The sequence below is a fragment of the Saimiri boliviensis genome, chromosome 21 (genome assembly GCF_048565385.1).
Source record: "Saimiri boliviensis isolate mSaiBol1 chromosome 21, mSaiBol1.pri, whole genome shotgun sequence".
NCBI lineage: Eukaryota > Metazoa > Chordata > Mammalia > Primates > Cebidae > Saimiri > Saimiri boliviensis.
Genome location: NC_133469.1, coordinates 21,936,069 through 21,951,099, shown reverse-complemented (window position 1 = coordinate 21,951,099; position 15,031 = coordinate 21,936,069). Strand labels below are relative to the sequence as shown.

The 15,031-nt window shown below is 57.8% G+C and overlaps 2 protein-coding genes across 3 annotated transcripts in view; one reads left to right on the top strand and one right to left on the bottom strand.

The window, feature by feature from the left end:
- Positions 1-388: 388 nt before the first annotated feature.
- On the top strand, positions 389-5,374 carry TMEM121B (transmembrane protein 121B). The gene has a single exon (XM_010333009.3). The coding sequence runs from the start codon at positions 601-603 to the stop codon at positions 2,335-2,337; it is 1,737 nt and encodes a 578-aa protein (XP_010331311.3). The 5' UTR covers positions 389-600; the 3' UTR covers positions 2,338-5,374.
- A 523-nt stretch (positions 5,375-5,897) lies between these two features.
- The window catches only part of IL17RA (interleukin 17 receptor A), a 36,071-nt gene continuing 26,937 nt past the window's right edge, over positions 5,898-15,031 (bottom strand). For both annotated transcript variants that reach the window (XM_039462508.2, XM_074391258.1), the window contains 2 exons: positions 14,040-14,081; positions 5,898-13,508 (listed from right to left, as the gene is read on the bottom strand). In XM_039462508.2, the coding sequence (XP_039318442.1) occupies positions 12,004-13,508; positions 14,040-14,081 (1,547 nt within the window). In that variant the 3' untranslated portion in view covers positions 5,898-12,003. The remainder of the gene's footprint in view (positions 13,509-14,039; positions 14,082-15,031) is intronic.

The window sequence follows — 15,031 nt, the reverse complement described above, 5'->3', positions numbered from 1 at the left end:
GCTGAGAAGGCCAGGTGCAAAGCCCGCCCTGTTGCCCGAGTCCATCGCTTGCGGGCACCGAAGCCATCTAGGCACTAGCGCCCTGTGGTGCAGCCGGTGGGACTCCCAGGGACTTCTTAGGAGTCCGCGCTCCCTGAGAGTCCCGCGCGGGTCGCCTCGCTCTGGCGGCCGCCCGCAGGCCGCAGGGTTCCCCACCCGACCCTGACGCTCGGCACCGCCGCCCCTTTTCCTGCTGATCCGGCGTGCCGCGCTTTCCCCGCCTCTGGTCTCGCCGCCTCCTCTCCCCCTCCGATCCAGTCCTGGTTTCCCCGCCGCCAGCCTCGCTCCCTCCCTCCCGCAGGCTCGCTCCCCGCCCCGCCCCCGCCCCCGCCCCGCCCGCCGTCACCGCGGTCTGCTCCGCTCCGCGCCTGCCCCGCTCCCGCCCGGCCCGGCCCGGCTCGCCCAGTCCAGTGGCTCCAGTCCGGATCTCGCCGCCGCCCGGCCCAGGTGCGAGTCCCCACCGCTGGGGAGGCGGCGGGCCCGGCTCCCCTCGGCCGCCTCGCCCGCCCGGGGTTGGCGGGGAGGGAGCAGCTGGGCGGCCCCGGAGCCCCTCGGAGGACAATGCGCCCGGCGCTCGGCCACCCTCGCTCGGTCTCCTCCGCGCCCGGCGCCTTCCCGCCGCCCCCCGCCGCCGCCCGGCTGCAGCCGCTCTTCCTCCGCGGGGGCTCCTTCCGCGGCCGGAGAGGCTCGGGCGACAGCAGCACCAGCACCAGCACCAGCCGCGGGGGAGGCGGCAGCAGACGCGGCGGGGGCGGCGGCTCCCCGAGCAGCAGCACAGGCGCCGAGCGCGAGGACGACGACGAGAGCCTGAGCGTCAGCAAGCCGCTGGTGCCCAACGCCGCGCTCCCGGGGCCGCCGGCTCAGGGGGGCGCCCCTGTCGGCCCCGCGCCCGCCGCCTTCTCCTCCTCCGCCGACACCTCCTCCTCCAGCTCCACGCCCACCTCCTCCTGCAGCATGACCGCCGCGGACTTCGGCGGGGGCGCCGCGGCCGGGGCCGTCGGGGGCCCCGGGAGCCGCTCGGCGGGGGGCGCGGGCGGCGGCGCGGCGGGTGGCGGCGCCTCCTGCTGTTCGTGTTGCTGCTGCTGCGGCCGCCCGGCCCGGCCCGGCCGCAGGGGTAGGCGCCGCGGCTGCGCCCCGGGTCCCGGGTGCCGCTGGGGCTACCAGGCGCTGTCCGTGGTGCTGCTGCTGGCGCAGGGCGGCCTGCTGGACCTGTACCTCATCGCCGTCACCGACCTGTACTGGTGCTCCTGGATCGCCACGGACCTGGTGGTGGTGGTGGGCTGGGCCATCTTCTTCGCCAAGAACAGCCGGGGCCGTCGGGGCGGCGCGGCCAGCAGCGCGCACAACCACCACCCGCACCACCACCACGCCGCGCCGCCCTTGCACCTGCCCGCGCCCTCGGCCGCATCCGCCGGGGCCAAGGCGCGCGGAGCCCGCGGGGGCGCCGGCGGCGCGGGGGGCGGCCTGGGGGCGGCCGCGGCAGCGGGCGAGTTCGCCTTCGCCTACCTGGCCTGGCTTATCTACTCCATCGCCTTCACGCCCAAGGTGGTGCTGATCCTGGGCACGTCCATCCTGGACCTCATCGAGCTGCGCGCGCCCTTCGGCACCACGGGCTTCCGCCTCACCATGGCGCTGTCCGTGCCCCTGCTCTACAGCTTGGTGCGGGCCATCAGCGAGGCGGGCGCACCGCCGGGCTCGGCCGGACCCCTGCTGCTGCAGCCCCAGCGGCACCGCGCGGCCGGGTGCTTCCTGGGCACGTGCCTGGACCTGCTCGACAGCTTCACGTTGGTGGAGCTGATGCTGGAGGGCCGCGCGCCGCTGCCCGCGCACCTGCGCTACCTGCTCATCGCCGTCTACTTCCTCACCCTCGCCTCGCCGGTGCTCTGGCTCTATGAGCTCAACGCTGCGGCCGCGGCGGCGGCCTCCGGGGGCCAGGCCTCCGGGTCCGGCAGCTGCTGCCGCCTTCTGCGCCTGCTGGGCGGCTGCCTGGTGGACGTGCCCTTGCTGGCGCTGCGCTGCCTCCTGGTGGTCAGCTACCAGCAGCCCCTCTCCATCTTCATGCTCAAGAACCTCTTCTTCCTCGGCTGCCGCGGCCTGGAGGCGCTGGAAGGCTGCTGGGACCGGGGCAGTCGGGCCTCCCCGAGTCGGGCCAGAGGGGGCTATGGTGCTCCGCCCTCCGCCCCTCCGCCGCCTCCGCCACCACCTCAGGGAGGCTCCCAGCTGGGCCACTGCATTTCGGAGAACGACGGGGGCGCCCACGGCTATGTCAACACCCTGGCTGTGGCCTCCCAGAATTGAGGGTGAAGGGCATGGGTCCCTGGTTTGGGGTTGAGAGTCCCCAACCCCCTTATCTTCTACCTTCTGTCACCCAGATTTGATCAGGCTCTGTTTGGAAGAGGTAACCCTTGACAGGGCTGAGGGCCAGGGTGTCCTTCTGCACCCCGGGGTTGAGGACCGCTTGGAGGGAGACCAGCAGTTAACGGTGAGGGAGGTAGGCGCACTTACCCTCTTTCTTCTACTCCGATCCTGACCTCTGCTTCTTTGCCCACCTCCACTCTAATTGCCATCCATCAGGAGGAGAGGGGTGCTCGGCCTTGGGTCTTCTTCCTGACTTAGAAGTGCCAGCCTCTTTGAGGCTGTGGTTGGTGGCCATCGTCCTATGCCTTGACATTGACCCAGAACCCACTTTCCACTGATGCGTCTATTCGATTTCTCCCGGGTGATAGATGCAAAGTGTATGTCTCTCTGTCGTGTTGTTTTCTTGCGTCCATCCTGTGACCCTTTGCAATGGGTAGGAGATCTGGGGAGGCCCTGCCCCTTATACCTTACTTACCACCACACTCCTCTTTTCTCCCTGGATTTGTGACCATGAATTCCCAGGAGGAGCTGGGCCCCTGGGAGCTGCCCAGGTACTCCCTTCGAAGGGAGAAGCTCACCCAGGATCTTCCTCAATCCTGCTCCTCTCTTCTTAGCTCAGAGGGAGGAGGGGATCCATTCTCTAAGGACCAAACCGCACCCTTTCTTGGGTGAGCGAGCATTTCTACCTCCGTGCTTTCAACTTTTGTTGCATCATGCACTGATGCTGTTTGCAAAAAATAAGACAAAATACTCAGAAGTTGCATTTGTCATGGCCACTGGCTCCAGCTGGGGTTGGGTGCCAGTGTCAATTACAGGGTCTGTGGAGTATCAGCCATTGGCTTGGCCTCCCTCTGTTCTCCCCTCTGCACCTAGAACTCTTATCCTTCCTGTGGTTTGGTGCCGACTGGGTCAGATCTGGGCTGGGAGTAATAGCTTTGGTGGGGTTCCTAGATGGACATGAAGCTGACCCTCCCATGGGCCCAGAGGATTAGGAAGCCCCGTTTCCCACCAGTCCTTCCTCTAGGAAGTGTGGGTCAGAAAGCTAGGTGGTGACCTCCTGCCTCTGGTCTCTGAGTCTCACTAGGGCCAAGGCAGTCTGCACAGCTTTCCCTGCTAGATTTTTCCTCTCATTGAGGGTGATGACAAGAGACATCTGAGGCCTGTGCGCTCAGAGTCTTGGTGTGGAATGTCACTTGCAATCTTTGGGGCAGGATAAGCATTTTTACGTATTTTGAGGGTGCAGGAGGACAGCAGGGAACAAGGCCAGGAAATACTCACTTCCTTCCACCCCCAACAGGATGCAGTGGGGGGTGAAGCTTGCAGAATTTTTATTTCCCCTCTCCCTTCTTATGTTTGGGAAGTTTTATGTGGTGTAACAAATCCTAGGCGAGTTTCCCGAAGACGTTGATTCTAGTTCTGATTGTGTCACTCACTGGCTTTGAGTGACATATCATTTTTATTTTCTAGGCCTGTTTTCTCACATTAAAAAAGTAGAAGTTAGATGAGTGATCTCTAAAGTTGAAGGTAATTCCAACTCTCACAGTTTTTGAATTTGTGGCTCTTGAAAACCCTGGTCCTGAGGCTCCCTGTACAGGCGGCCAGGAGAGAAGCCAGCCAGGCTGCACCAGCAGAACATTCCCCGCTCTGCACTGGGTGTGTGAAGCTCCGGCAGAGGCCAGAGGGAGGGCTTGGACTCCTGGGCTGGGCGTGGGGTGGGGCTGGCACAGCTGCAGTGTCCACAGCGCCCCCCAAAGGAAAGGCCAGAAGTGCCAAGTCACTGGACATGAACTCAGCACCCAGGTCAAGCCCACGCCTCCCGCTCGGAGCTCCCCTCCCAGCTGCTTAGGGACTTGGGACAGAAGACACCCACGTAGACAGACGTAAGAGGAGCCGAGGGCTTGACCAGAGATCTCTTGAGCCTCCTCATGCTCTCAGAAGCAGGGAAGGGTGGGGGAAAATGTTTACACTAGATCCACGATCTGTGGTTCCAGTTCCTCACCCGATGTGGCCCAAAAGCTGCCTGGATTTCACATTTCCTTTTTTTCTGCCTTCTTTCTCTGCCCCCGCTGACTTCGCTCCCCTCCCTTTGAATGGACTTGAGCTTCTGGGGCCTGGGCCCTGGGTGGCTACCAACAGCTGCTCCCCGTTCCCATGTCCTCTCTCCAGCTTTGCTGTTTCTCTGCTACCTAATCTCAGTGACTGTGAAAGGACATTGTGTCTGAGCCATGGCCGGCCACTGGCTGGCCCCCTGACCTCCCCCTTTCTGTTGTTTAGACGGCCATTTCCTGTCTGGTCTCCCTGGTTGTAAAAATCTCTGTACTGTTAGGTTTTTGATGGGAGGCCGTGATAAATTCCAATGAGCTGCCACTTCCCTGGATATGTCAAGAGGTTGATGGCAACAAGGCCAGTTCTGGCAGAGGCCGGGCCCCCAGCTCAGCCCCAGTCACCCTGTTTCACACATGTGGGTCGAGCACTGTGTGCTCAGAGGGTCAGGCCCTTGCACCCACCTCCCCCGCCCCATTCATCATGACCCCTGAAGCCTCCTTTGCCTCGCTTTCTAGTGCATCCCTGGTGCAGGGGGCAAACCTGAGATTTCCCCATGGGCTTGACAGCCAAGGAGGTGCCCTGTCTCCCGAGGCCAATGCCAGCACGTGCATGGTTCACAGACGAGGACCCTGGGCTCGGAATCTTGAGAACTGCCTACTCCTAACGTTTCTGCCAGTCAGAGGGTTCCTCTCTGTAAGTTCCCAAATCCTTACTTATTTAAAAAAGACTAGCCCCTCTCTAAAGACGGTTCCTGATTTTAACATGCCCCGATTCTGCATCCGTGGGTTTGGGAGAGAGCTGGCTGGCGGTGAGAGCCTGCAGGAACAAGGCACGTGGCACCTCACTAGCATTTATCACTTTTTTTCCTTCTCTTTTTAAAAATAAAACCAGACTCGTTCTGAAAATAAAAAACTTGAGACTTGTGACAAGCTTCCTGTGTGGTTTAAGATCTTTTCTGTCTTGGTTTCCTTACGAAGTTTTTAAATGTCACTGTGACATTCGCCATTATTTTATAGGTTTGTGTTAATATTATGGGAACACCTTGACCCTTTCCTTCTAGGTAGTGGCGTGTGGCTCATTTAACGGAGTCAGCCTGACAGCGGTTTTTCCCGTCACCCTGGGCTCGCTCCCACTTTGCTTTCTTTCCTTCCGTCTTTCTTTGCCTTTCTTTCTGAGCTAGGGTCGCACTCTGTCACCCAGTCTGGAGTGCAGTGGCGTCATCATGGTTCACGGCAGCCTCGAACTCCTGCGCTCACGCAGTCCCCCTGCCTCAGCCTCCCAAGGAGCTGGGACTACAGGTGTGTGCCACCACGCCCCGCTCCCCATTTCTTTCTAAGAGTAGCTTTCCAAAGGGGAACATCTTGGGAAACTAATTTTGAAATACTGTGCCTTCCTCTATCACTCCTGCCCCACCCAGAAGCACAGATTCTTATGTATGAATAAGAACAAGGCCGTGGGTTTTTGTTTGGTTTTATTTTAATATGATGGGTAGTATTAAGTCTAAAGAAGAACATCGGGTCTGCATCAAAATAAACATATAGCGGTTTCTTTCTTTCTTTCTTTCTTTCTTTCTTTCTTTCTTTCTTTCTTTCTTTCTTTCTTTCTTTTTTTAAAGATGGGGGTTTCACCATGATGGCCAGGCTGGTCTTGAACTCCTGACCTCAGGTGATCCACCCACCTCGGCCTCCCAAAGTGCTAGGATTACAGGCATGAGCCACTGCGCCCGGCCCACACAGTGGTTTCCTTAGTACACAGGCAGCCAGTATTATACAGCCCTCTCTGTTTTGTGACCCTAGCTTGCTGCTGCTGGCTGTGCCAAAGGCGATGCAGGGGTTTGACTCGGGAGAGCCCGGGAGGCCAGATCTGAGAGTAGCTGCTCCTGGGAGCCTGAGCTCTCTCTGCCTCTCGTGAGCTGTGGCTTTGCCCATCATCTGGCCTCCTGGACCTTCATTATTTATAAAACAGGAGCAACCACAGAAGACACATGGGAAATGATCCTTTCCCCTATGACATGTCTAACTGCAACAAGGAACAGAATGTACATACAAAATCATTACGGAACAACGTACGAACAATGTCTTCATTTCTCCCTGGAGCGGATGTAAAATAAGGTGATTGCTTTGACCAAGCATGTTATGAATATTTAGAAACGTCTTCTAGGGAAGCAAGCCGGCCCTGACCAATTTTGTTTTGCCAGGCGTATCAGAAGTCCATTTGGGACAGGTGGAGAAGGAGCAGGGAGTGATTCATTCACGTGTAGGGAAGGCCCACCCCACACCTGGGCCTTGCGCGTCTGCCCAAGCAGTGGCCCTAAGGAAGAACAGGAGCACGCAGCCCACGGTGGACATCAGCCCCGTCCCTCCTCACAGCCGCCTTCAGGGCTGCTCTCTGTTTTCTGGAGGCCCCCGGAGAGGAGGTAGCTTGCGCAATGTGGCGCTGCGGTCGGTCGGGAGGAACCAGTGCGCACCCCTCTCTGTACCTTCTTCCTATCTCATCAGAGAGGAAGGATCCGGTGAGCAAACCCATCCTACACTCAATGACCTAAGGGGCTATTTCTCCCGGGAAGGACTCCACGGGGAGGTGGGCTGGACCAGGCTCCCTGGCACCCCTGAAGCCAGGAGACAGGGGACTGCGTGTTCCTCTCACAGGCAAGGCTGGCTCACCCGGGTGAGTGCCCAGGGGACCCAGTGCTAGGATCTGGGAGAGGCAATGGGGCGTGGAGAGCCATGAGGAGGTAGAGAGCAAGATGGACCGGGAGGCCATTTCAAAGTGAGGGAGGCTCGGCGGGGAACGCGTCGGGGCACCGATAATTCCCGGGTTGAAGGGTAGTTGCTTTTCTTCATAGTCTTCTACAAAATATAACACATGGAATCCATATTGTGGCCGTTTTTCCACAATGCACATTGCTCACTCAGCCAGACACTTCCTGAGCTCCTGAGAGATGCCCAGTATGGGAACACTTATTACTTTTAGAGTCTGAAAAAGCAAACACAGGAGGGAGAGAGCAATACCTAACGGCAGGGAAAGAGGCTCAACGGTGCCTCGGGGGCACAAACTGCTCTGTCCCAGAAGCGGGCTGGTGCCTCTCAGGGACACTGCAGGCCTCCCAGGACCCCACGAAGTGAGAACTCCTGCTCTGCCCACTTCACAGATGGGGAAGCCACCTAGGGCGGAGGAGCAGCTGGCCAGTCCCCAACCCTGCTGCCTCTTCTATGTGAGGACCCTGTGTCTGACGCAGCTGACTTGGGGGACGAAGGCCTGGATGCTGAGCAGCTGCGTCCATCTCACTCTGCCCTCAAGTGCCCCTGGCCTTGCTGGAGTCCCAGCTGTGGCAGGGCGCTAAGGTGGAAGAGGGCCCTGCACACCCCTCGTTTATTCAGGAAGGAGGGCACCAACCGCAGAGCCCAACGGCTATAGAATTAAAACTGCCCACTGCATTGCAAGCACTTGTTCTTCTCTCTCGTACCCTATTTAATTTTCAAAGATAAACAGTAAAGGCCAGGCATGGTGGCCTCATGCCTGTAATCCCAGTACTCTGGGAGGCCGAGGTGGGCAGACGGCTTGAGCCCAGGAGTTCGTGACTAGTCTGGAAAACACGGCGTAACCCCGTTTCTATAAAAAATACACACACACAAATTAGCCAGGCACGGTTGTACGTGCCTGTAGTTCCAGCTACTGGGTAGGCTGAGGTGGATGGATTGCTTGAGCCTCGGAAAGAGAGATCCTGACTTAAAAACAAACGAAAAACCAAGACACAATAAAAGAAAGAAAGAAGTAAATCCACTGCACCCTTGCATTCAGAGACCCAGCTCAGATGTTTCAGGGACTGAACACGACCCTTTTTAGATCCTCAATACCTTCAAGAACCTTCCTACACAGAAAAGAGAAACTGGTTTTGAATCCAGGTAATTATTCATTTAAAGAAAAAAACAAAACAAAACCAGGATCAAGATAGTAGGCAGGGAAAAGTCATGAGACTGTGCGGGAGCTGGGAGCTTGCTTGGTGGCTGCGGGCACAATCGCCCTGGACAGTCACGGTTAGATGCTCCGCGGCCGGTTTTGGGCGCACGCAGACTGCTGAAGAGGTGGGAGGGGCACAGCATGGAGGGCATCTGTTCTTCGACTTTTCGGGTGAAGCAGAATTTATTAGCCATGGTTCAGAATAATACAAAAATAAAGGCGTGGCTTTATACACACTCTTGGAACACTTGGCATTTGGCTGACAGCGGACACCATACTCAGAGTTATGGAATTCCTAACATTTAGGATAAGCAAGGACCAGGGTCAGGAAATGGGGAGGGAACATGAGGAGAAACAGAATGACACTAAAGAAGAAATGGAGGTGGCTCACGCCTGTAATCCAAGCACTTTGGAGGCCAAGGTGGGTGGATCACCTGAGGCTGGGAGTTCAAGACCAGCCTGACCAACATGGTGAAACCCCGTCTTAAAAAAAAAAAAAGAAGAAATGGAGGCACGCCGGAGAATTTATGACTCTTTTCTATGTCACGTCTACAGAGATCAAAGGAGCCAAGGGGTGTCAAGGGATGGGGAGGGTGCGGTGGGGGCTAAGGGGGCTGGATTTCTTTTGGGGGCAATAAACCGTGCTAAGATTGACTGTGCTGATGGTTGCTGAACTGTAACTACACTAAACGCATTGAATTGTGCAGGGTCAATTGTGGGTTGTACGGTGTGTGGACTGTATTCCAATACAGCTGTCCAGAGAACAATGGAAGTTTCCCCGGAGACAGTGGGCACTACCCATAGGGGATATTTATTGGCATGGGCTCAAAGGCCAGCAGAGCTGGAATTCAAGGCTTGTGAGGAACGGGAGAAGATGGGAACATATGCTCTAGCCGGGGAAGAGTGCACCGTGGTATTCTGTACTCTGGAGGTTGAATGGGTATTTACTGGAAAGGTCACAGAAATGCTGGTAGTTAGCTGGGCGCGGTGGCTCAAGCCTGTAATCCCAGCACTTTGGGAGGCCGAGGCGGGTGGATCACGAGGTCAAGATATCGAGACCATCCTGGTCAACATGGTGAAACCCCGTCTCTACTAAAAAATACAAAAAACTAGCTGGGCATGGTGGCGTGTGCCTGTAATCCCAGCTACTCGGGAGGCTGAGGCAGGAGAATTGCCTGAACCCAGGAGGCGGAGGTTGCGGTGAGCCGAGATCGCACCATTGCATTCCAGCCTGGGTAACAAGAGCGAAACTCCGTCTCAAAAAAAAAAAAAAAAAAGAAATGCTGGTAGTTGTCCAGGCCCAACGAAGCCCCTCTCCAGGGCTACTGGAGGAGAGACGGAGCCCAGAAGGCCGGTGGCTGGGAGGCCTCAGCTCCTGTTCTCCCTTGCCTGGTCCTTTGCTGCTGTTGGGTGGAGTATGCGCCATGCACTGTCTGGGACACAGACCTTGGTGGCCCTGCTGCCACTATGTAAACTCCAACTGTGAGAAAAAAACTCTGCAACTAGGAACTTCTTGACCTACAATACGTGACTCAAAACAACTGCTAGAAACTCTTACCAGATTAACAATTAATGCATTTTTACTGGTAATCTTTCAGCTACCTGTATGCCTGCACACACACACACACACACACACACACACATACACTGTCCTATTTGCTCTCCTGTCACATTTCCAAATCCTCTCCTCCTCACTGGAGCTTGGAAATACAGTTAAGCACTCAGGTGCAGGAATAGAGGGCACCCTATTTCAGCGTCTGACAGCACCTCAATGTGTTCTTCAGGACCCCGAAGCCAGAACCCTCCAGCCTGCCCCTAGGAGGTAGTTGAGGAACAGATTCTTCAAACACTCGCTTCAGAGCATCTCTTCAAATGCTGCTTTTGGACCTCAGACCGTGAAGTCACAGCAGCACCCCTTCCTCTCCCAACACAAGGTCTGCCCAGATCTTCACTGCTCCCCCCGACCCCTCATTTCTTTGCCCTTGCACCCCACAGCTTCCCAAGCTCAGGGGAGCTCCAGCCCAGCTGCTCTGAAGAATCCGGCACGCTAACAACACCCCACTGATGGCCGGCGGCCCCCCACTGACAGCCGGCAGTCTCCCCCCCATTGATGGCCGGCGGTCCCTCCCATTGACGGCCGGCGGCCCCCCACTGACGGCCGGCAGCTCTCCACTGACTGGGATGCAGGTGCAGGTTCAAACTCACCTTCCTACAGGATGATTTTCTTTTCACCTCCACATTTCTCTCGGCCTGTAAATGAGCTCAGGTGACATCCAGCTGTGTTTGGCCCTTAGCTTCTCTCCATGCAGAGGGACAGCTCATCTGACAAACGGGGCCCCAGGCCTTGGGGCTGATGTCTCCACCCCACCTCTTCGGCTGCGCCCCTCCTCCCAGTCCAGGCTCCACCAGCAGCTCCCCGACACGCTCACTCCACTCCCTCCCAGCACTCACCCACAGGCTGTTTCCTTCCCCCGCCCACAATCCTTCAGTTTAGGCATCTCCTCCTGGACCCCCCTCCCCTTGGCCTGGTGCTTCTCTTGTGCAGGCTTCCACTCAACCTTCCTATTTTTTTATTACTTTTTTGAGACAAGGTCTCACTCTGTTGAGCAGGCTGGAGGGCGATGGTACCATTATAACTTACTGCAGCCTCCACCTCCTGGGGCTCAAGCAAGTGATCATACTGCGTCACCCTCCCGAGCAGCTAGGACTACAGGCATGTGCCACCGTGACTGGCTAATTAAAAAAAAAAATTCAGTAGAGACGAGGTCTTACTATGTTGCCCAGGCTGGTCTTGAACTCCTGAGCTCAGGAGGTAATCCACCTGCCTAGGCCTCCCAAAGTGCTGGGATTACAGGTGTGAGCCACCGCATCTGGGCCATTCAGTTTTTACATTTCATGTGACTATCCAGTTTTTTTTTTTTTTTTTTTTGAGACGGAGTACCCCTCTGTCGCCCAGGCTGGAGTGCAGTGGCACAATCTGGGCTCACTGCAGGCTCCACCTCCCAGGTTCAAGCAATTCTCCTGCCTCCGCCTACCAAGTAGCTGGGACTACAATCATGTGTAACCACGTCCAACTAATTTTTGTATTTTTAGTAGAGATGGGGTTTCACCATTTTGGCCAGGCTGGTCTCGAACTCCTGACCTCAAGTGATCAGCCATCTTGGCCTCCCAAAGTGCCAGGATTACTGGCCTGAGTCACTGTGCTGGCCCATTCTGTTTGTTAATGTGTCCTCAGCACCAGAGGTTAAGCTCCTTGGTGGCTGGGGCCATGTCACATGGTATCTCAAATGCCTGGCACATATTAGGTGCACAATAAATGCTTGATGAATGAATAAATGAATGAATGATGGTGAATCAAGGATACTCTGCCATTAGCTCCTTGGTGTAGGCTGTATGGATTCCCCTGGGGATGGAAAATAACCACACGGCTACATAAAGAAAAGTTGGTGGGGGGATGCCTAGGATGAAAATCCAGACGCCTACATTTTAAAGCTACACTTCACACACGGACACACACATGCAGACACGTACGCACAGATGAACACGTGTGCACACACACTCCTTCAAGGCTGGGATCTGCGCGGTCCCTGGGAGCCGCCCTCAGGCCCGCGGCCTCTCTGACTCCGACCCCGCCGTGTCCCAGACCGAGTTCTCCTGCAGCTGGCGGAAGAGCAGCTGCTGTTGGAGGCTCCTCAGGCTCTCCAGGTCCTCGGGAGAGAGCGGGGAGGCGGGCTTCCCTGGGTCCTGCTCTTCCTCCTCCTCCGCTTCTGCGAGTCCATCGGGGGGCTGCGGGGAGCTCCTGGAGATGTAGCCCTGGTCCGACTGTACCGACTGCCGCTGCTCCTCCTCGCAGGGTGTGTGCGGGTCTTTGAGGGCCACGGCGGGTCTCCCGCGGTCCCGCTGGGCCTGGCAGCTCAGACTCTGCTGGAAGAGCGAGAGCATCAAGCCTTCCAGCTGCTCCCTCACGTCCGCTGGAAGGAGGTCAGGAGACGCCATGGGGGTGCTGCCAAGGGCTGAGTCCTCGGGGTCCACAGGGAGGAAGAGGACGCTATTTCGCCCAGCACCCAGGCCACCCAGCAGCGGGCACGCCTCGTCCTCCCCGGCCAGCGCCAGCCGGCCAGCAGCACCATCAGCCAGGGGCCTGGGCTCCACCGCGGCGGCCGGGGTGCCTTCCTCCGCGGGGAGCACCAGGGTGTGGAGGGGCTGCGCCGCTGGCTGCCCCCGGGGCTGCAGATGAGGCTCCAGCTTCGCCACTGCTGCTCCTCCTCCTTCCCCGACCAGGAGGTCTACCGCCAGGCAGGCCTGGGACCCAGGTTCACGGACCAGGGGCGCCCTCTTCACGATGCCGGTTCCCGAAGGCAGCAGCGGCTCCTGGAACACGTCTTCGTCCAGGGATTGGGCGTCCTGGTCATCCGCCGGGCAGAGGCTCTCGCGCTCGAACCAGTCGGGGCAGCGGGCCTGCCAGTCCCGGAACCTGTCCAGGGCGGCGCGGAGCTGCCTGCCGCCCGGGCTGTGCAGGTAGTTGTCCCCCGACAGCTCCCCGACGCGGTGCATGCGGCCGGGCTGGAACATCTCCAGGTCCTGGATGCGGAAGTACACCTCCTCGAACCTGTCCATGAGCGCGTACCGCGGCGCCGCACCGAACAGGTCGGGGACGTCGCCCTCGCCGCTGACCTCGCGGAAGTAGCAGACCACGTAGGTGCCGAAGCAGGCTGGCCTCTTGAAGTCCGGGAGGATCATGTTCATGGCTGCCGTGAACAGGTCCCCCGCGGGCTTCCCGTGGTCGCAGCGCAGCTGCACAGGCGCCCCCTGGCCCAGGAGCGCCTGCCACTTGGCGCGCGTGCCGCGGGAGCACAGGATGATAATCTTGGAGTTGCTCTCCACCATCTCGTGCTTCTGGCGGCCCACCCAGGTCATGACTCCCACCTCCGAGATGGCCTGCTCCTCCAGCAGGTCCAGGGCCACTTCTGTGCCGCAGGCCGTGAGCAGGAACTGGGCGAATTTCAGGACCACGTCCACGTAGAGGGGGTGGTCGGCTGAGTAGATGATCCAGACCTTCCTGGGCTTCAGCGGTGGGGGCGTCAGGTCAGTGGCAGGCAGGCCATCTAAGGAAACAAGACCACACGTGCTGCCCCTACCCCAGGGCCCAGGGCGGCTCTGTGCCTGCCAGCCCCAGAGGGGCCTGGACCAGGACACAGCCTGGCTCTCTCCCTAGTCTGAGAAAGAGACTGAGGCCTGCTGGAAAAACGCAGATTTACTATTCCACCTTTGGCTGCCTGAAGAAAATCAGTCTGCTGCCTTGTGGGACAAAGAATCTCTCACGTTCCTAACTGGTCTTTAGCCTGCGCTTTAATTAAAAAAAGAAAAAGAGCGGCCAGCCCTATTGGTCTGCTCCAGGGAGGAACCTCTTTTCAGAAAAACCGTGCCCTTACCTTTCCTTGTCTGATTCAATAAATGGCACCCAGGCCTTGTTATTAGGGGCCCTTCTGAGTGGGTCCTGGAAGGGGGTTCCTAAGGTAGGGTCTCCTGAAGGGGCTTTTGGGAGTTAGAAGACAGGAGGCAATCCACCCACTTATCCCAGGAAAACCCTCCACTGCTTTAAAAACAAGCAAACACACAAACCAGGAAATACTGACCGGCGTGTTTGGTGTCATTACTGTGTTTTTCGCTTGCAGGCCCTGCAAAGGAAAAGACAGACACTGGAGTGGTTCTCTGGGAAGAGAAACAGAGCCCAGCTCACAGGGCGTGTGCCTCCCCCTGACAAAGGGTGAAGGGTAGCGGGTGGCCCTGGGCCGGGAGGCCGTGCTACGTGCGGTGCCTGCACAGCCGTGAATCCTGGGTCGGCCACTACGAGCACATGCCCAGAGCAGCCACTGGTGCCTCCGAAATGCAGCTTCTTCCTCCGTGCAGCGGGGCTGTGTCTGCTCTCGTGTAATGGGTATTAAATGAGCATGCGTATGTAAAGTCCTGGCACGTTGCACATAATCAGCTGGGGTCACGGTTGTTATTTTACAGCACTGACCCAGCTGGGACCCCCAGAACGGTGCTGGCGGGTCCACCCTGCCTCCTAATTATGGTCTTGGTCTGCCTGAAATTTGGTCCCTGAAATTTGGCCACCCCAAACTGACTCCACCTGAGGAAAAGCTCTTCCCCAGAAGCGTCCTGCAGAAGGCATGCATCTTACCACCCCTGTTTCCAGAAGCCACCCCACTGGGCTGCTTGCAACATTTCCTCCTGGTATTTTTGGAGTGAGGAAGGGGAACCCACATACTTAAGCAATTGTTCCTTCAGAGATGTGATGAAAAAACTGCTCTGTGGGAGTTAATTCTTTGGTGACAGCTGGGGTGATGAAGACCCACACATGACTGAGCAAGTGACTTAGAACCTTAATCTCAATCCTGGCCCTTTCAGCTCCTCCCCAGGCCCGTGAAAGGCAGTCAAATAACCAGCGAGGCTCCTCCTTGCCTTCAGCCCGGCATGCCGCACATTTTGCGAAACAGAAGCAGCAGCAGAAAGGAAATGAGAAGCACCCCACACCATTAGAGAGCTGCGCAGCCTAGAGCACCAGCCCAGAAGCTGTCAGATGTTATCAGAACCCCCCAAAGGCCCTCTCATGCCAGCAGAGGGC

Excerpts from the sequence above, each read along its gene's own strand:
- TMEM121B (XM_010333009.3), top strand. The coding sequence starts at position 601 with ATGCGCCCGGCGCTCGGCCACCCTCGCTCGGTCTCCTCCGCGCCCGGC.